The 20,607-nt window shown below is 50.9% G+C and overlaps 1 protein-coding gene across 1 annotated transcript in view; it reads left to right on the forward strand.

Annotated features, from left to right (window-relative positions):
• Window positions 1-13,210, forward strand: part of LOC311625634 (UL16-binding protein 3-like) — a 38,178-nt gene extending 24,968 nt beyond the window's left edge. The window contains exons 3-5 of the mRNA XM_084890164.1: window positions 9,905-10,165; window positions 10,789-10,954; window positions 12,161-13,210. Coding sequence (XP_084746290.1) covers window positions 9,905-10,165; window positions 10,789-10,954; window positions 12,161-12,317 — 584 coding nt within the window. The 3' untranslated portion in view covers window positions 12,318-13,210. The remainder of the gene's footprint in view (window positions 1-9,904; window positions 10,166-10,788; window positions 10,955-12,160) is intronic.
• The last annotated feature ends 7,397 nt before the right edge of the window (window positions 13,211-20,607 follow it).

The following is a 20,607-nucleotide window of genomic DNA, read 5'->3' on the forward strand; positions in this document are numbered from 1 at the left end:
TGCAGGTAATTTTCATTTCCTTTCCTTTCCTTTTGGATCTTTATATCATGAGGTACATTGTTATTGATTATTGTCCATATCAGTCTATTTCCTCTGTGATCTTGTGTTTTTAAGGACAGCATGATTTCCTGTCAAGTTTCATTTTTTGTGAAGACAAAACTAATGCGTAAGGCAAAGACCCCACAGGTCTTCAGAACTCCCAGTGATAGCTGCTGTGAAACACCCACACGAATCTGGAGTTGTGGGTGGGTGGGGGAGTGGTATAAATGAGGAGAATTGGCAGATGGATCCTCAGACTTCACAAAACTGTCAATCCGCAGCAATCTCAGCTGGAGATCTCAAGAGCACGAGAAAAAATGAAAGGCGGTGGTTGAGGCCAATGAATCACAATTCTCTGCCCCTGCGTGTGTGTACACACACACACACACACACACACACACAAGAGGGGACAGACCTGGACCCTATCTGCTAACCGCTTCATCCCAGGAGTCAGACAGAGATCAGGGGCGGGTCTAAGGGCCAGGTACAGAGGCAGGAATCACCTCTGGTTAAACCCCCCAGGGCAAATGCGTTTTCTGAAAAGCCTCTGGATGAGTGAAGGCAGGACTGAGCTGCTCAGGAGCCAGGGCTTGGCGGGACCCCAGGAAGCCTCTGTTGTGTGTAGAGCAGCGAGGGTGGTGAGGGGAAGTTGGTGGGAGAGGGTTTTGTTTTCGCCCTCTTTTCCTAAAAAGGATGACTGCTATGAAGTTCTTCTCCCCCCCCCCCCCCCCCCACCTTCCGCTGTATCCCACCGGTGCACCGCCTTCCTGGCTGAGCACTCTTTCTTTTCATCCTGCTCCAGCGCGTTAGCAGGGAGGGCCCTGAGCCAGGTGCCTTCCCTGCCAGAGGCCAGGGATGGGCAGCGAAACCCAGAGAGGCCAGCAGGCGGGAGGGGGAGCGCAGGCGGGCGGGCTGATGGAAAATACAATTTTGAAAAGATTGGCAATCTCACAAATAATCCAGATAATACAAATAAAAATTACAACAGATATCCTCACATGCCCACAGAAGTGTCAAATATTTTAAATTGTGTCAACCCTAACCACTGGACAGGAAATTCAGTGACAGGAATTCTCTTGCATGGTTGTTATAAGTCTGAACTGAATCCACCCTGTGAGATGTAATTTAACAATATCCAGTACAGTGGACTATAGACTCACCGTACATGGCAATCTGAGGCAGTTCAAGTCTTCATACATTGACCAGAAAGTATGTGGATACTATATGCTATTTTATTTTCATTGTAGCATTGTTTGTCACAGCAAAAAATTAGCAACCGGTTAAATGTCCAGAAAAGGAACATCTATTGAAAATGCAGGTAAAAATATTTCTATCAATATTTCTCTCTAGCTGACAGATGAAATAATCTAAGCTGCTTTTAAACATGAAACAACCAAGATGCTGAATGAAAAGATGGAAATCTTTAAAATACATTAATGGTGGCATCTGGGTGTGTCCCTCAGAACAGTGGCATCTAAATACAAATCTCTCCCCATATTTTAAAAAGTATACAAAGCACAGAAGGCGCAAGTGAAACACCTACAGATGACAACTTGAGCATAACAAGGAGACAGGAACTATCTCACCCACCAGGTCCTTTTGCTGGTGTCACTGGTGAGGAGAGCACATTCTTGGTGAAACTTGCTGGGACTGAGGATGTGGTGGCTCTAGTGCAGTGGTTCCCAACGTGAGGCACACGCCCCACAGGGGGGCAATTTGATGTTTAAGGGGGGTAATTCGAGCATGACTTATTAAGAGTGAATAATTTTTGCATTTCTTATGTTTCTAGAGGCCTCATATACAGTATATATTGTGACATATTTATGCATTTCAGTTCTCTATTATATGTTTTGAAACTTGGCTATTTTTTCATGTCACTTCATATTATTATTATTTTAAACAGTTTCTTAGTGATGTCTTCCTCAGTACTTCAACTGTCCTTTCGTTCTTTTTTTGTTTTTGTTTTTGTTTTCGTTTGTTTGTTTGTTCTTTTTTCTCTCTTTCATGGATTCCATACTCTTTGGAAGTTTGTTTAGAGCAAGTTAATGGCCTTTTGCTCTTCTTCCACCTGAATAAGAGTTCACTTTTTGAAGAATAAGAATTCTATGTCACAGGGGGCATCAGGATTTTAGAGGTGCTGAGGTGGGGCATGGCCACAGAAGGTTGGGAACCACTGCTCTAGTGCACTGGTGTGAAATTACATTGGTGGTTGTGCTGGGGTGATAAGAGGCCCGGTGTTTAGAGAATGTGGCAGTGATGGGATATTTGCAGCCTTCTGCCTAGTAGCCCAGGAATAGACTTCCTGTTACTGCATCCAGAATGCTTTTTAAAGACTTTTCTTGTAAAAATTCTGGGACAGGTTTTGTAAATGAGAATTTAGGAAAAACGTAATTTTCAGAACGTGCTACATGAAGGGAGGTACCTCAATGTGTGCAATAGAGATGGGGAGAATGGCCTCCCCTGCCCCTGCCTCTGATCCTTCTCCTTGTCTAAAGTCAGGCCCTCCTCCTTTATTTTCTGTTGACCCTTCGGTGCTCCAATCCTCCTCAGTTTCTTCCTCCTCCACCTCCACAGCATGGTCAGCCCGGGCCTGGGTTGGGAGGTGCTCAAACTCACTGCAAGTACCTGACCCTGACTGTGAGCCAGGAGCTCCCAAGTGGCCAAATCAGAGAGAAGGGCTTGTGCAGCTCTTCTGAGATAGATCAACCCTGTTAGCAGTGTGTGTGTGTGTGTGTGTGTTCCTGATACAGTTCGATTCTGGAACTCATGATTTCCAGTAGTTATTTCCCTACACACCCACCCTATCCTATGGCTCTACCTGTCATCTTTTCTCCATTTTCTTATGGTATTAGCTCCCTTGGCCTACCCACTGGTCCTCACCATTTTGCCTCCAAGCTCCTGTGCTGGCTTCTTCCTCGGGCGGGTATTCCCTGTGCCATCACTCTGAAGAGCTCAACATAACTGTGTCCTGCCTTTAAGTCTTCCTGACCCTCCTCAGGTTAAACGGTCTCCTCCTGTGTGTCCTGACACCCGAGTCCACAGTAAGAGTACTGCACTTGGTGAGGGGTGTTTGTGAACTGTGTGCTCCCACCTCAGGTGGTCATTAGAGGTACACTGTGTTTTTTCGTCACGTCTGTTCTACAAGGTGTAATACATTCTGTTGCTCAATCAAATGTGATCAACTGAATTACCCAGGGAGCAGGAGATTAGGGGCGGTTCTTCTGAAGGTTGGGGATGGTTTGCTGTGGGTGGTTATGTTTATAGTGAGACCCACACATGAGGAGGCCCTCCCTCAGCTCCTGTTCTTCAAGGTAATGCAGTTGAGCAGAGAATGACTGAGCACCAGCAGGTATTGCTCCCTGTTTTCTAAAAGGGACACGTTGCTTTTCCAGTGACCACAGGAAGTATGCAGCACAAGATACACATGTGTGATATTCTGAATGTGGACTGCAGTGTTAGGACACAGCGGAGGGGAGAGGAGATGGCTACTTTAGCCTGCAGATGTATAATAAATTGGTGAACGTTGAGTTAAGGGGATTGCCATCCACACTCAGGTAGGGATTTTCAAATCAGTTGAAGGCCTGAAGAGAACAGTAAGACGGACATCGCCTCCCCCCCCCCCCCCCCCCCTCTAAAAGGAGGGAATTCTCCAGCAGACTGTCTTCAGAGTTCAAGTGCAGCTCTCACTCTTCTGAGCGCCAGCATGTTGGCCTACCTTCAGGTTTTGGACATGACAGCCACAGTAATCACATAAGACAATGCTCTGACTCTTCTTTGTCCCCCTAAAAACAGGACACCCTCCCTGTGTCATTAGATAGAGACATCGTTCACCCCAGACATAGGGAATTTAGAGCCAAGAAGGCTGAATAAACAAACCTTGTTACTTCCTTACCAATTTACTACTCCAAGTCCATACTCCTGTGGGTTCTTCACAAATGTATCATTCGTTTGACACAAGGTAGAAATGCTGCCCTAACTGGTTTGCCTCAGAGCTTGGGCTTGGGGACAGAAGGGTCTTGGGTTCAATTTCGGTCAAGGGCATGTACCTTGGTTGCAGGTGTGCAGGAGGCAGTTATTCAATGTTTCTCACCGATGTTTTTAAACTCTATCTCTCTCCCTTCCTCTCTGTAAAAAAAAAAAAAAAAAAAAAAAAAGAATAAAATATATATTATAAAAAAGGTATAAAGTGACCTATTTTGGTCACTCCAGGGTCTCATATTTCTCAGAGCCCCCCTATGTGCCAAATTAAAAATTGCATTTCTCATTTAATCTGTCTCATGTCAATTTAATTACTAGAGCAGTTAGAGGAACCTAGAAAGGTAGAGGAAAAATTCTTCTCACCCAACAGTGGGAAGGACACCACCATTTGCAAGAAACTCAGTGATGGCTGACTGTGCTGGCTGGGCTTGACAGGTGGGGATGCTATTCCAGAAATGGGCTCCAGTAGTCATGGGGCTAAAAAGAAATATCCTGCAATAATACACTTGAGATACAGGCGATTAACTGTCACAAGCAGGTAGAGTGCCATTATGGAAGTGATCAGAAAGGTTGGAATGCCAACCAAGGGCCTGGCCCACAGAAAGCTCTCCTTTGACTCCTAGAACACAGTGATCCTAGAGACAGAACAGATGGCCAACCAGGCCAGAGAGCACTGGATGTAAGTAATAACAGCAAAGGCTAAACACAAGAATAAATACTTGGGAGGCTAAAAGCAGCCTTCCTAGAAAGAGGCTGGGCCTTTGCCAGTTTTGAGAACTGGGCCACTTCTGAGACCTGTAACCCATTACTAGAAGGAGAGGCCCAGTTCCAATGAGGAGGGACCCTTCAAGTTGATAGCAAGTGCCTTATGGCCTTTGACCTGGCTAAGTGTCCACCGGGAAACAGAAGCCACCCGGACACTCACATTGGATCCAATGTGTGAATTGACATCATTTCCAGACACCAGAATGTCATCATTGGTCCTGTTATGAAAATGGTGCGTGGGGGTGGGGCCCAGGTAATGAACAGACACCTGTCCCAGGCCCTGATCACAGTGGTATCTTCTCTTTCCTCCAAATAGACTGTTCTAACAGTATCTTTTTCTCAGTTCAATAACAGAGAAGAGTACTAACCTTGAACCCTCTGTAAGGATTCGGTGGTGTGATCCCTTTCCCAGCTCGATTATGTTTCCAGCCTGGCCAGAAGATGATGTATAAATGGTGTATATCACATACTTCAGGCTTTGCAGATCAGAAGTCTGTTGCAACCGCTCAGCTCTGCCGTTGTAGCTTGAAAGCAGTGATAGACAATACCTGATTGGGTGAATGGGGCTGGATCTCACTCTTGGTTCATAAAAGCCAGCAAATGTATGACCTGAGAGGTATCTGTAGTAGGACAAGGTGCTGAGGGGAGTTCATGGCCTTCATACTCCAGGAACACAACACAGACCCTAATGTCCTGAGGCAAGGCTATGTCTCTTGCCACAAGGAGACCCACAGCATTTAAAGAGGCTCCTGGTGAAGTACTGGGACCAGGAGAGATGAGGCTCTGGCTCTGGGGCCTCAGAGTTGTCCATTGTGAGTGTCATTGGGTCAGCTAGGCCCAGCAACCATAGATTAGAGGTGAGCAGCATCACAGGGAACATCCTGTATGATAGAAGGGTAATATGCTGAAAAGATAGAGCAGAAGTCATTTGGGACCTCCATCCTTCCTTCTGGATCTTCCAGCTCCTCTGGGAGGACGGAGGCCACAGGATCCAAGGAGCCGCTGTGGCTGTGAGGGAGGGACCTGGCCTAGGCATCCTGTCACCTGCCCACCGAAGGCTGAGAGGGAGGGAGCCAGGCAGCCACCAGTGACGGAGTGATCCGGCAGGCAGGCAGAGTGGTTAGGGGTGAACAGGCAGGCAGGCAGGCAGGCAGGCTGAGAGGAAGGGAGCCAGGCCGCAACTGTAGTTATGGATGATGAGGAGGGCAGGCAGAGTGGTTAGGGGTGATTAGGCAGGCAGGCAGGCAGGCAGGTGAGCAGTTAGGAGCCAGAGTTCCTGGATTGCAAGATGGATGTCTGACTGCCAGTGTAGGCATGAATGGGCCAACGGGTCTAAATCGGCTGTCGGATACCACCCAAAGGGTCCCTGATTGTGAGAGGGCACAGGCCTGGCTGAGGGATTCTCCCCTATCCCCCCACCCATGCATGAATTTCATGCAGCGGGTAAGATATAAAGAGAAATGTCCCTGATCTCCATACCAGAAATGTGCACCAGCACTACCTTAAGGTTGCACCGACGACTTCCTGCAGGCTCACAGAAGGGAGTGGAGCAGTTGCCTATTGCTGCATGATCCACATTCTCTCACTCTCACTCCAGCCAGAAGGTACAGGCTGGACAGTGATCAGTTCGGGCTCTTCACCACACTGAGGACAAATTGGCTGGGACACCCATGTGTGTGACATGCTACATACTCCAAATGTTGGGTCCACAGAGTAGTGCAGTGGCCATATCCGGTCCCCCATTCCTTCGCATGGGGTCTCTGGCTGCTTTTGCACCATGAAGGTGGAGGCGTGTGGTATTTACAGAGACAGGCACTATGTGTTCTGGGAAGATGGTCACATTCACTATCTGTCAGTGTATAGAAACCATCAGCAGACATGAGCCTAAATCCATGACCGTCATATGCTGTGCCTCCTCAGTGGGTGGAAAATGTGGGTGTAGGACCCCAAAGAACTGGGTGGTAAAACCGGCTGAGCTGGGGGAAGAGCAGCCGCAGGTGAGGGCAGGGTCTGAAATGAGTGCCTGGGGTTGCAGGTTCTGTAATCCCTCTGAAGAGTTGGCTTTGAAGTCCTAGGTGAGGAGAGATGGTTATGGTGGAGGGTGTGCTGTGGTGGCCAAGGGTGGGAGCAGGGAAGGGTTGTGTGTTGGTGCCTGTGGGTGGAGACCCTGCCCAGCACCCCTGTCCTGATAGCACCTCTGTTCCTGCTTCCCCACTTGTGGGCTGGTGGAGGGAAGGAGGGTCCTGGGGTGGGAAAGTGTGTTGGGAGAGTGTGGGGTGAGGGTGGTTTTGTGGGTGTCATCAGTCAGGCTGGGTATTAAGGAGCCATCTCCCCCTCTCCTTGGCTGCTGGAGGCCGGAAGGATGTGATAAAAAAGAAAAAGAAAAAAGTGGACTGAGCTTGAGCTGTGTCTGTTGCAACCACTGGCTGCTTTGGAAGGGAGTGTGACTCACACACAGCCCAGAGGAAAGCGGTGGGCGGGGCCAGGCTGCGCAGCTCAGAGGGAGAGGAGACCGCAGGGAGACCAAAGGACTAGCTTTCCTCTCCTGGTCACGAAAGCGGCCACCCCGGACAAGGGCGGGGAAGAACGGCCGCGGCCTGGGACACGTTTGTCCGCCCTCTGCGCCTTTCCCCGGCCTCTGCGCCTCACGCCGCCGCCGCCGCTCGGAGCCGCCGGCCGCCTGCTTCTGCGGTCCCCACGCCGCACAGTCGCCCGCCCGCCCGCCCGCCCGCCCGCCTGTCCGCCTGTCCGCCTGTCCGCCTGTCCGCCCGTCCGCCGGTCCGGAGCTGAGCGCACCGACCGCGGCTGCTAAAATGGCGAGGACCCCGGGCCCCAAGTTCATCCTCTTCCTCCCGCTGCTCGCGGTGCTGCTCGTCTGTGTGTGCGCGGCGCCCCGCGCCTCGGGGCGCGGAGGTGAGTCCAGGAATCTGAGCGGCGGGCGGGGCTGGGGGGGGGTGGGGGGGGCAGGAGGGCGCTGATGGGGGGCAGGGGGAGAGGGCGGGTGGGCGCTGATGGGGGCAGGGGGAGGGCGGGGGGGCGCTGATGGGGGCAGGGGGAGGGTGGGAGGGCGCTGATGGGGGCAGGGGGAGGGCGGGAGGGCGCTGATGGGGGAAGGGGGAGGGCGGGAGGGCGCTGATGGGGGCAGGGGGAGGGCGGGGGGGCGCTGATGGGGGGGCGGGGCGCGGAGAAAGGATGGGTGAGATGCCCTGGGAAAGAGGAAGCTGGGACTTAAATTAAACTCGCGGTTTAAAGTCCCAGCTTCCTCTTTGGGAAGGTTCAGAACCTCCTCTCCTCAGTGCCCTCCAGGGGCTCACTCCCCTCCCACCTAGGCTTCAGGGCAGCATTGCCTTGGGGAAGGCAGCTGGGATTCCCAGTGCTCTGTCCAGCCGCTCCAGTCTTGCTTCTGGGGAACTGGGACCCCTGCTGAGGTCACTGGCCTGGTCTCCCTGGAGCCCAGCTCTGCAGGTTCTACCTCCCGCCCTCTTCCGCAGCCGGCCTGTGCCCCTCCTGCCCCCTGGGAGCCACTGCTGCCCTCACCAGGTCCATCACCCAGTTGTTGAGGGCCCCCAAACCAGTGCTTCCAATACCCTTTTATCCCGGACTGAGCCTAATCACTTCCTCTGCTAAGTGGCGCTTTATCCCTGAGGACACACCAGCCATGGCCTCAGCTCCTGGAGCAGGAGGGACAGCGGGGCATTTTCCCAAAGAATGACCATGGAATGCTGGTGAGGAAGGGGCACCAGCTCTTTCTACCCGGTGGTCCCAAACCCATGTTTTCCACCTACTGCAGGGGCAGCAGCTTAGAAAGGTGATGTATTAGGGCAGATCTGTAGATTTTTCCCATAAAGGGCGACACTGGATGCTTTTGTCTTTAAGACATCTTCGTGTATGCCTTCTGTGTAAGCACTGGGCTCCTCCAGGTTTGTGGTGCAAAAGCAGCCAAAGACAACGTCAAACAGGAGTTTAGCTTCAGGCTTTCCCAGGGAGCAGGTTGATTGGACACTTTTCGGCCTTTTCATATTATCTCCCCCTGACATATTCCCGTCTGTGAGCCCTCTAGTCCCTTCCTCCCATGTGCCTCAGAAGTTCTGACTTTCCTGTTCCATGCATTGTAGCCATGCCTCCTTCCAAGCTTGCAAGGTCTCTCCTAGCAGCAGGTTAGCCCTGCCTCCCTGGGCCATGCAAAATCCCATGACCCATAATTGTAAAGTCTCCCATCTCCAACCTTGGAATCTATCCACATCCCCCCACCTGCCACCCAGCTTCCCCAGCAGCAGCCCCTCCATGCTCTCCATGTCCTGGAGGTACTGGGCTAGTTTCTGACAACCCTCGGGCATCCAGAGCTATCCTCCTAGCCGCCTGGCATGTCCCTGCATTGGTTATGGGCTGATGATGAGTACTGGCCTGGTGGACACAGGGAGGAGATGTGGTTTCCTGGCAGGCAGAGGCCTCCTGGTCCTCCTCAAGCAAGGGAGGGGCCCCAACCTTCCCCTGGAGAAGGGAGGCACTGGGCAGGTTCAGGCCTTGCTCTGCCAGCCCAGCAGTCATGGGGATTGTCTCACTGTCACAGAGATGGGTGAGTGGTGTTTTGGGTCTTTTCCTTCCAACTCCAGTCCTCAGCAGCATTTTTCCTTCACAGATTCTCACTCTCTTAACTATGTTTTCAACATTTCTTCTGATAAACAACCACGGTGTATGGCCCAAGTAATTATGGATGGAAAGCTGTATCATTTATATGACTGTGGCAACAATAAGGCCATATCTATGAATCTCACAAGAGAGGCAGAAGAAGCCATTAATTCCTGTGAAGGAGAGTTAGATACCACGAACAACATGGGAAACGAATTACAACCATTACTGCCTGACATTGAAGGTGAGAAATATGCAGCTGGAGGTAAGTTTGAGAAATCCAAGGGCAGAAGTGAGCAGATTGAGGGGCTAGCTGTTTGGATTGTGTTCATTTAAAAAGAAAACTGGATGCTGGGCCTTCCCAGGTAGCCCAGCAGGATGGTGAGGGAGAGCAGGGCAGGGTTAGAAGTGTTCAGAAGAGGTGGACACCGGGTGGGGCAAAGCGTTTGTCAAGACCAGAGGCTGATGTCTTTCCCATGGGGCTGTGGGGCAGCTTCTTCCACTCTGCAGGTCAATATGACGTGCCATGGAAGCATCCGTCCGTCCTTGGAGTTTTCCTTGGGTGGACAGAGGTTCCTTACCTTTCACTCTGAGACTGAAGAATATAAAGCGGATAATTCCCTAGGTGAACTGCTGAAGAAGAAGTGGGAGAATAATAAGGATATGAACAAGGTCTTCAAAATGATCTTAAATGGAGACTGCAAGGAATTATATAAATGCTGGGTACACATGAAGACAGAGCTGGAGACAACAGGTAACAGGGGAGATAGGGATGGTGTCGTTCTCTTGAGATAAGCTAACCCTGTGTTTGTGTGCATGCGTGTGTGTGTGCATGTGTGTGTGTGTATGTGTCTGCCTGTAAGCGTGTGTGTGAATGGGTGTGAGTGTGTTTGAAAAGTGACTAGTCTGCAGTCAGTTCTTGGGAGAGTAATGGCCATGGGTGTGTTCTACCATCTCTCCTTTCCCTTCTCTTCTCCTCAGGAGTCTGTTTTCAGACCTGTTCTTTACTGTTCCCTCTTCTCAGCATCACTTTTATTCTTCATCTCACCTGGCCTATTTCTGGAAATCCTTCAATATGACCTCAAATCAGCTCCTGGGAAGACTTCTCTCCTACCTTCCCTGTGAGTGTCCTCCTCTTCTGTCACAGCAGGAGTGCCTGGTATATTTTAACCCTTGCTTCCCCCATTAGCTCTATGAGTCCCTTTGAGACAGAGCCATCTCCATTCCTTGTTCCAACCCCAGGATCTGTCACAGTGGCTGTCACATGTAGAGGGTAGAAACTGTCTGTATCATAGCATTACCTGGGACATCAGGAGCTGAGGTGTCTCCTCAGGATTGAGTACTGCATTGGATGTCCCTCTTGTGTTTTCATTGCAGCTGCACCGACCACAGTCCCAGCCCCAGCCACAACCACACCTACCATAGTCTCAGCTGCACCAACCAAGACCATAGTCGTGTTTGAGACCTGGGTCATCATTCTCATTGTATTGGTGATTTCCTTCATTCTGATCATCATTTGCATCTGTTACATTAACAGGAAAAGGTAAAGAGGGCAGAATTGAGTGGAAAATGAGGGGCAGGCGGCCTGGAATGAGGGGGAGGGAAAGGTGAATTTCCAGCCTGTCCCTGCCCCCTCACTGATCCTTCTATTTGTGAAAATTAGACTAGGGAGCTAACATATAATATAGCTTGATAGCAATAACTTGGACAAGCTCAGCTCTGAGTTCTATCTTCTGTCAAAGCAGTGGGAAAAGGAGGGTCCCATACCAAGGCTTAACCCCTGTGGATGCTAAAGAGGTTTAGTGATTTCCGTCCGCATCCACATTCCTTGTTTGGGAGAGTGTGTTTGGGGCCGGTGTGTGTGGTGTGGGGACAGCAGGCACACAGGACATGGGAAGTACTCCCATTCAGGTGAGAGCAGCATGGCGGCTCCATGTGATGTGTCCAGGGGAAGGGAGTATCCAGAAGGCTAAGAGGAGAGGGGTCAGGTCAAGGTCAAGGCCTTTGCAGAACCAATTCTGAATGCTAGAGTTTGCATCTGCCTTCCCAGAAAGTGGCTTCGGATACATCAGGTAAGACAGATGGCCAGTAGTATGGACTGTGCAGGACAAGTTAGGTGGAAGCCATTATATTTTTTTTCTGGAACCCCCTGAGAATCCTGGGTGAGCTCTGATTCAATCACCTGACAGCCAGCCTCTTCCACACTCCAAATCCTGAGTCACTGTGTGCCTCCTGCCTTGAGCTCAGGTGACTCCAGGGATAGGTATGGCTGAGCTGCTGGTGGAGTTGGATGCTGACTGGTGACTGGAGCAGGATTCCATGGGGCAGGACAGGGACACTCACTCTCAGAGCTGTGAGCTGTTACCAGGGTGAGGAAAGCAGGCCAACCAAGGATCTTTCCACAACCACGATTGTTCCCTGGTAGAGGAACCAGGATGCAGGCCTCTCTCTTTGGACAAGGTTCTTCTGGGCTTTTTTAAAATCAAAATTTCAGTAGAGGGAGCATCACAGTACATTTGCACCTTGAGTCCTGAGCCTCACCTGTCTTTGGATCTGACTTGCCTTGTGATAAAGGTGGTAGGATGTGGGTACAAGCTGTAGGGCCTAGGGTGGTGGTGAGAGCTGATAGGAAATACATGACTCTCAGTGAGGGTGGGGCTCTGAGCTGGAAGGATTTGGGGTAGGTAGCCCCAGGGGAAGTGACCCAGGAATTTCTCAGCCCCTGAGACAAACATGTGTTTCTTTTCAGGTGTCAGAAGATGCTGCTCAATAGCTCCTGGAAGTGTGGCTGCCTTTCCACCTCCAGCAGTGCACCTGATGGCCCCCAGGAGCTGCAGTTCTTACAGCAAATGCAGAGACCTGCAGGAGGTCAAGAGGATTCAGAAGATGCTATGTTCAGGTCCTAAATTCCATGAGAAGTTTGGTAACTCTGCACAGTTTTCAACATTTGGTTCCATTTTCTCTTGGTGCCCGTTGATATAATTCTTGCAATTAGCTCTCCAACTGCTTGAAAAAGCAATCTAGCCAGAGAGAACACTTTCTAGTCTCCCCTTGGGTTGTGGAAAATGAGATAGATCTCTGCATCAGGACCTCGTTGTAGCAAATGAACAAGATACTGTGTGATACTTCAGGCTTTACAGATCAGAAGTCTGTTGCAACCACTTAGCTCTGCTGTGTAGCGTGAAAGCAGTGCTAGACAATACTTGACAAACCTTTGGGCTGATGCTCTAAACCACATGTGTCAAACACAAGGCCCGTGGGCCAAATCCAGCCCGCCAGGCCTTGCAATGTGGCCCGCACCGCGCTGTCATCACTGCACTCCGCTGTCAGTTTATGACATTGTCAGTTTATGAGTGTTCAGTAAACCATTCGGCCCGCGATTTAGGCTGGATTTTAGATTTTCACTACTTCTCTGATTGAGTTCGACACCCCTACTAAACACTGAGTCAAAGCAGCCAGGACCTCACCACCTTTTATTTATTTTATTTTTTAATTTTTTTTTTTTTTATGTTTCTACTTTCTTTTTTTTTTTCCTTTTTTTTTTTTTTTAATATATTTTATAAAGGGGAAAATGATATTTATGATGGTTACTTTTAGAAAGTTTTAAACTATGTAATGCTATTTAAAGTTATATCTCTCTATGAAATAATACTATAACAATACAATTTCTTAGGGATTTTGTTTTATAACACACAGTATTTTAGGTGATTATTGTTTTTCTGAATAATGCTTTAAATAAAACCAATGGTTCTGATAAATTACTATGGAAACAGAATTTACCATCTTTGTCATGTCATGGAATAAAAAAAATCATATGGAACCTAAGGTATGAGGATTTATCTGCTATTACCGCGCACTCCACCCCCCGCAGTGACTTTCCTGTGATTCTGTCCCTGCAGACTCACCTCCTTCAGTGGCTGAAACATCTCTACTCTAAAAAATATATATTTCATTGACTTTTACAGAGAGGAAGGGAGATGGAGAGTTAGAAACATTCTTGGGAAGGAAACATTGATCAGCTTCTTCCCACTGGGGATTGAGCCCACATCCAAGGTACATGCCCTTTGCTAAAGCCAATTCCAGCATGTCAGCAGGGCTGAATCACCTGAGATGGCTGAAAAGCATCTCCCCAAAACCTCAATAGGACATTTCCCCAAACCTGAATAAGATAATCATTTGCTTCTAGACAGCTCAGGGCATTTTAATGCCTCCTGTTGGCCAAACACCTGAACAGCTGTAGGTTATTCCCCAAACTGAGAATGCTTCTGTAAAAGTACCCCTTGAAACTGTACCCTTTGAAGAATGTCTCCACATTGCCTTAAGACAAATTGTGTTAATAAATAGCATGGAGGTCCTTAGACCTTTAGGTGTTTTTAGTTGAAGCTCCTCTGACCCCCCAATGCCTTTCAAAATTATCTTTCTTCTTTGGACTCTTTCTGAATCTATGAATCAGCTCCTTTCTCCAGAATGCTGAACCCTTTGTTCGGCTGGGACAAGAACCCCCGGCAGCTCTTGACCAGAATTGAACCAGGACCCTTCAGTCCACAGGCTGATGCTCTGTTCACTTGACCAAACTGGTTAGAGTGGAAACATCTCTACTTCTCAAAGCTGTTTAATCCCCTCATAACAAAGAATTAGCATCAAGGACACATAAAGAACTACAAATAAGTTAGATCCCATCAAATTGTTCAAAGATGTAGGAGAAAGGTTGTGAGGAGTCCAAGGAAAATAAAATTTAAAAACAATAATCTGGCTCTTTTATTGGATTTGCTTTGCATTTTTGGATGAGGGGGTGTCTTCAGTCTCACAGTACATTTGATTCTGGTGTTTACCTTTTGGCATGAGATGCAGGTAATTTTTATTTCATTTCCTTTTGGATCTTTATATCATGAGGTACATTATTATTGATTATTGTCCATAAAAGTCTATTTCCTCCATGATCTTGTGTTTATAAGGACAGCACGATTCCCTGTCAAGTTTCATTTTTTGTGAAGACAAAACTAATGCGTAAGGCAAAGACCCCACGGATCTTCAGAACTCCCGGTGATAGCTGCTGTGAAACACCCATGCAGATATGGAGTCAGGGGTGTGTGGGGGAGTGGTATAAAGGAGGAGAATTGGCAGATGGATCTTCAGACTTCACAAAACTGTCAATCTGCAGCAATCTCAGCTGGAGATCTCAAGAGCATGAGGAAAAATGAAAGGCGGTGGTTGAGGCCATTGAATCACAATTCTCTGCCCATGGGTGTGTGTACACACACACAAACGCACACACACACACATACACACACACACAGGATGGGACAGACCTGGACCCTATCTGCTAACCGCTTCATCCCAGGAGTCAGACAGAGATCAGGGGCGGGTTCAGGGGCAGGAATCATCTCTGGTTAAACTCCCAGGGCAAATGCGTTTTCTGAAAAGCCTCTGGATGAGTGAAGGCAGGACTGGGCTGCTCAGGAGCCAAGGCTTGGCAGGACCCCAGGAAGCCTCTGTTGTGTGTAGAGCAGCGAGGGGCGGGGAGGGGAAGTTGGTGGGAGAGGGTTTTGTTTTCGCCCTCTTTTCCTAAAAAGGATGACTGCTATGAAGTTCTTCCTCCCCCGCCCCCCCCCCCTTCCGCTGTATCCCACCGGTTCACAGGCTTCCTGGCTGAGCACCCTTTCTCCTCCTTCTGCTCCAGCGCGCTAGCAGGGAGGGCCCTGAGCCAGTTACCTTCCCTGCCAGAGGCCAGGGATGGGCAGCCAAACCCAGAGATGCCAGCAGGCGGGAAGGGGAGGGCAGGTGGGCGCGCTGATGGAAAATACAATTTTGAAAAGATTGGAAATCTCAGAAATAATCCAGATAATACAAATAAAAATTACAACAGATATCCTCACATGCCCACAGAAGTGTCAAATATTTTAAATTGTGTCAACCCTAACTACTGGACAGGAAATTCAGTGACAAGGATTCTCTTGCAAGATTGTTATAAGTCTGAACTGAATCACCCATGTGAGATATAATTTAACAATATCCAGTACAGTGGACTATAGACTCACCGTACATGGCAACCTGAGTCACTTCAAGTCTCACACACATGGTTGAGAACTGCTGCTGTAGAAAATGTGTCAGTGATGGGATATTCCCAGCTTACTGCCCAGTAGCTCAGGAACAGACTTCCTGTTACTGCATTCAGAATAATTTTATAACATTTTTCTTGTTGTAAAAATTCTGGAACTGGTTTTAAAAGTGAGAATTTAGGAAAAATGTAATTTTCAGAACGTGCTACATGAAGGGAGGTACCTCAATGTGTGCAATAGAGATGGGGAGAATGGCCTCCCCTGCCCCTGCCTCTGATCCTTCTCTTTGTCTAAAGTCAGGCCTTCCTCCTTTATTTTCTGCTGACCCTTCGGTGCTCCAATCCTCCTCAGCTTCTCCCTCCTCCACCTCCACAGCATGGTCAGCCCAGGCCTGGGGTGGGTGGTGCTCAAACTCACTGCATGTACCTGACCCTGACTGTGAGCCAGGAGCTCCCAAGTGGCCAGAGAGAAGGGTTTGTGCAGCTCTTCTGAGATAGATCAACCCTGTCAGCAGTGTGTGTGTGTGTATGTGTGTGTGTGTGTGTGTGTGTGTGTGTGTGTGTGTGTGTTCCTGATACAGTTCGATTCTGGAACTCAAGATTGCCATAGGTATTTCCCACATACCCACCCTATCCCATGGCTCTGCCTGTCATCTCCTGTTCTCCATTTTCTTGTGGTATTAGCCCCCTTGGCCTACCCACTGGTCCTCACTATCTTGCCTCCAAGCTCCTGTGCTGACTTCTTCCTCGGGCTGGCATCCCCTGTCCCATCACTAAGAGCTGGTTTTGCTTCAGAGCTGAACATAACTGTGTCCTGCCTTTAAGTCTTCCTGACCCTCCTCAGGCTAAACGGTCTCCTCCTGTGTGTCCTGACACCCGAGTCCACAGTAGGAGTACTGCACTTGGTGAGGGGTGTTTGTGAACTGTGTGCTCCCACCTCACGTGGTCATGAGGAGTAGATTGCATCCTTTTATCAGCTCTATTCTACAAGGTGTAATACATTTTATTTCTAAATCAAATATGATCAATTGATTTATCCAGGGAGCAGGAGATTAGGGGCGGTTCTTCTGAAGGTTGGAGATGGTTTGCTGTGGGTGGTTATGTTTATAGTGAGACCCACACATGAGGAGGCCCTCCCTCAGCTCGTGTTCTTCAAGGTAATGCAGTTGAGCAGAGAATGACTGAGCATCAGCAGGTATTGCTCCCTGTTTCACAAAAGGGACACATTGCTTTTCCGGTGACCACAGGAAGTATAGGGCACAAAATATAAAGGGTCCACCTGCAGGTCTGATATTCTGACTATGGAGAGTAGACTGTGGAGGCGGTACCATGGTTCACCCTGCCACATTAAGGGGCACAGTATTATATATTTCTCTCTGGACCGCGACCAGCACTGCTAGAGAGCAGACACAATTCCTGAGTAGGGATGATGGGGGATTGAGAAAATGAAAGAGATAGATGCAGAAACAGTAGGGAAAGCTGGGACTTGGTGGGAGAGCTGTCCTCTGATGGATAGCAGGTGCAGCGCGTTTATTTTATACAATATGATTCCAGGGTGTTTTATTAGAGTTTAAAACAAAAGAAATTATGAGGAGTCATGGTTAAGGATCAAGCTATAATTTTTCATTCTTGTAGCTTCTTTGTGATTGTCACTCTTGGCTGGGCCGGGATAATTGCATCCAGTCCTTGAGTCTGGCTGAACTTAGATAATGAAACCCATCCCCTGGCACCTGAGTTAGAGTCAGGCTGACAACGTACCTGCCTCTGGCACATGGCTCTGCCAACGCCACTGGATTCAGCTGACAATAATGTAAGACATGCTCATGTGCCTTCCCAGGCACTCTCTGCAGCAGAGCACTGGGGCCACCAGCTCACCTGCCCATGCTTTGGCCACCACACACCCTGGACCAGCCTGGAAGGTGCTGTGCAAGAGGCAGGATGGGAAGGAAAGTCCACAAGCCAGGGAGGGTGCCTGGCCGGCCTGGCTTCCATAACAGCAGGGCGGGACTGGTCCTGTGTGAATGGGTCATTTCTCTTCCCTGTCTTCTAGGCTCAGTGGCTAGAAGGTGGGCTGGGAGTTGGTGGGGTTGAGGGGCTGGTGGTGTGGGTTTTCAGCGCAGGGGTGGGGCGAGGAAAGGCTCCTTCCAGGCAGAGCATCTGACCTAGATTAGTAGGGCTCATCAGGGATCACAACCTTGAGGATTTCTGTTGCCTGGGTACCTTGACTCTGGGAGTCTGACTCAGGTACCAGGAATGTTGTAACAGCAGGACCTAAGCTCACACCTACAGTTTCACCAAGAAATCCCGTCTCCAGCCGAGACCGGTTTGGCTCAATGGATAGAGCGTTGGCTTGGGGACTGAAAGGTCCCGGGTTCGATTCTGGTCAAGGGCATGTACCTTAGTTGCGGGCATATCCCCAGTAGGGGGTGTGCAAGAGGCAGCTGATCGATGACTCTCTCTCATTGATGTTTCTAACTCTCTATCTCTCTCCCTTCCTCTCTGTACAAAATCAATAAAATATATTTAAAAAAAAAAAAAAAGAAAAAAAAAAAAAAAGAAATCCCGTCTCCAGAAAGGTGGGGGCCCTGTTGCTGTGGAACTCAGGCTGGCCAAGCACCTGCCCTGGCTGGCTGGCTAGCCCCGCCATGCCTGTGGGAAGCGGTGGCCCCAGCACACTGCACCCAGAGAGCGCTGGATGTAAGTAATAACAGCAAAGACAAAACACAAGAATAAATACTTGTGTGTGTGTGTGTGTGTGGGGGGGGGGGGGCCTAAAAGCAGCTTCCCTAGAAAGAGGCTGGGCCTTTGCTAGTTTTGAGAACTGGGCCACTTCTGAGACCCCATTACTAGAAGCAGAGGCCCGGTTCCAATGAGGAGGGACCCTTCAAGTTGACAGCAAGTGGCTTATGGCCTTTGACCTGGCTAAGTGTCCACCGGAAACAGAAGCCACCCGGACACTCACATTGGAACTAGTGTGTAGAGCACCTGGGAAGGCACATGGGCATTTCTTTACATTGTCAGCTGAATCCAGGGTGGTTGGCAAAGCCATGCCCTGGAAATACATTCTGCCAAGAGGCAGAAGTGTTAACAGCTTGATCTTCATTTCTACCCAGGTGCCAGGGGGCGGGTTTTATCTATCCAAACACCGGGAACGAATAGGAAAACTTCCTGGTATTTGGGGGTATCAAATAAACACGCTGCATTGGCTCTGGGTCACTGTCTCTCCATCTGAAGCGGGCAGGGGGTCCTAGCTTTTTCCTTCCATTTTGTGTCTTGTCTCTTTCTTGTATTTCTCTATCCCCAGCCACCACTACTCAGTAACTGGACCCGCTCTATAGCCGTGCTCCACATGGAAAAGAGAGAAATATTTACACCAATGTGTGAGTTGACATCATTTTCAGACACCAGAAGTGTCATCCCCAGCCACCCATAGTTAGGGGTGATGAGGAGGGCAGACAGAGTGGTTAGGGGTGATCAGGCAGGCAGGTGAGCAGTTAGGAGCCAGAGTTCCTGGATTGCAAGATGGATGTCTGACTGCCAGTTTAGGTGGCACCGAGGTCTAGGGCAGCCCGAGGGGTGGGGGTGCGGGGGCGGGACGGCCGCTTAGGCTCCGCGCTCTTGTCCTGGCAGGTCGCAGCCAGGAGGGCCAGGCGCGCCTAGCCGGGCCCCTGGAGAGTCCGCCACGGTCCCCGCCTCCATGGACGCCTTCGGGGGAGGGGGGGGCCTGAGCCTGGAGCGCCTGCCCGAGGGGCTCCGGCCCCCGCCGCCGCCGCCGCCGCCGCATGGCATAGGCCCGCCTTCCACTTGGCTCGCACTGCCGACCCTGGGGAGCCGCTGGAGAACTCGGCCAGCGAGTCGTCGGACAGGGCGCTGCCAGAGACGGAGCGCGGCGGGGGTGGGGAAGAAGGCTGCGGAGGCGGAGCACCTGGCTAAGAAGAAGAAGCCCTGGTGGCGGCGCACGCACTTCACTAGCAGCAGCTGCAAGGGCTGGCGGCCTCGTTCCGAGGAACCGCTACCCTGACACCAGTGTGCGGGCGGACATGGCCCTGTGGACCAAGCTCACGGAGCCGCGCGGGAGGGAGGGTCCGGTGCAGGCCCCGGCGAGCCAAGTGGCGGGAGCTGGGCCCGCGCAAGGGCGGCTCCGTGCTTCAGCCCAGCGGCCTGGTGCGGCCCTACGAGGGCGTGTGCGCCGCCGCCGGCTACCCCTACAGCGCCCAGCTCCATCTCCTCCATGACCATGCCGTCGAGCCTGGGCCCCGGCGCCGTGCCCGGCATGCCCAACTCCGGCGTCAACAACATCAACAACCTCACCGGCTCCTCCTCGCTTACCTGGGCCCTGCCCTGATGGTGCCCCGCCTCGTCCCCCCTCGCCCTCCGGCCTCAGCGCCTGCCAGTGCACCAGCTGACCGCCCGCCCGGCCGAGGCTGCGGGGGCGCAGGGCGCGCGCGGGGCCTGGCTCTCTGCGCCCGGCCTCTCCTCCTCGCCCCCCTCCTCCGGGCTGGTTTTGTGTTTGCTTTTCCGGACCCCACTCTGCCCTCCCAAACCAGACAAAACCAAAAGATCTGGGAGCCAAGTGCCGCGGAAGAAAACCACAAAACCGATGACTTGCAATTTCCCCCGGGAGCTGGCCGCAGGGGCGCCCAGCCTCGACCCAGCGAACCTAGACGCCCCCTGCGAGCTGGGCCCGGCCCAGCGAACCTTGGCTCGACCCGGATCCGAGTGGGAGCGGGCGTTGGGCCGGGTGACGGTGTCTGGCCTGGAGGCTAAGGGCGGGGACTCGCCGAGGAGCCCCGAACTCCGGGCTCCGGAACCCTCCGCGGCCTGGCGCCCGGGAAAACGAAAGGCTACGGCGCCGCGGGTGCGGCGCGAGGATGGGGTGGGCTCGTCTCTGAGGACCCCGGTTCCCCGCAGGCAGGCCCAGGTCCTCTGCTCCGCCCCGGGCTGGGAGGCGACCCCCTAGACCCTGCGCAGAGCTGCGTGCGGTGCCAGAAGAAGCGAGCCCAGCCCGGAGCTTCTGGCCTGCCTGCACACCCGCTCTCCGGCCGAGCCCCTGGCTATGGCATCCCTGTGTATACAGTCGGACTGACTGTATAAGATTATAAATCTGTCTATATCGACTTGTCCATGTACGTCTATTA

The sequence above is a fragment of the Pipistrellus hanaki genome (assembly GCF_964339955.1).
Source record: "Pipistrellus hanaki genome assembly, chromosome: 7".
NCBI lineage: Eukaryota > Metazoa > Chordata > Mammalia > Chiroptera > Vespertilionidae > Pipistrellus > Pipistrellus hanaki.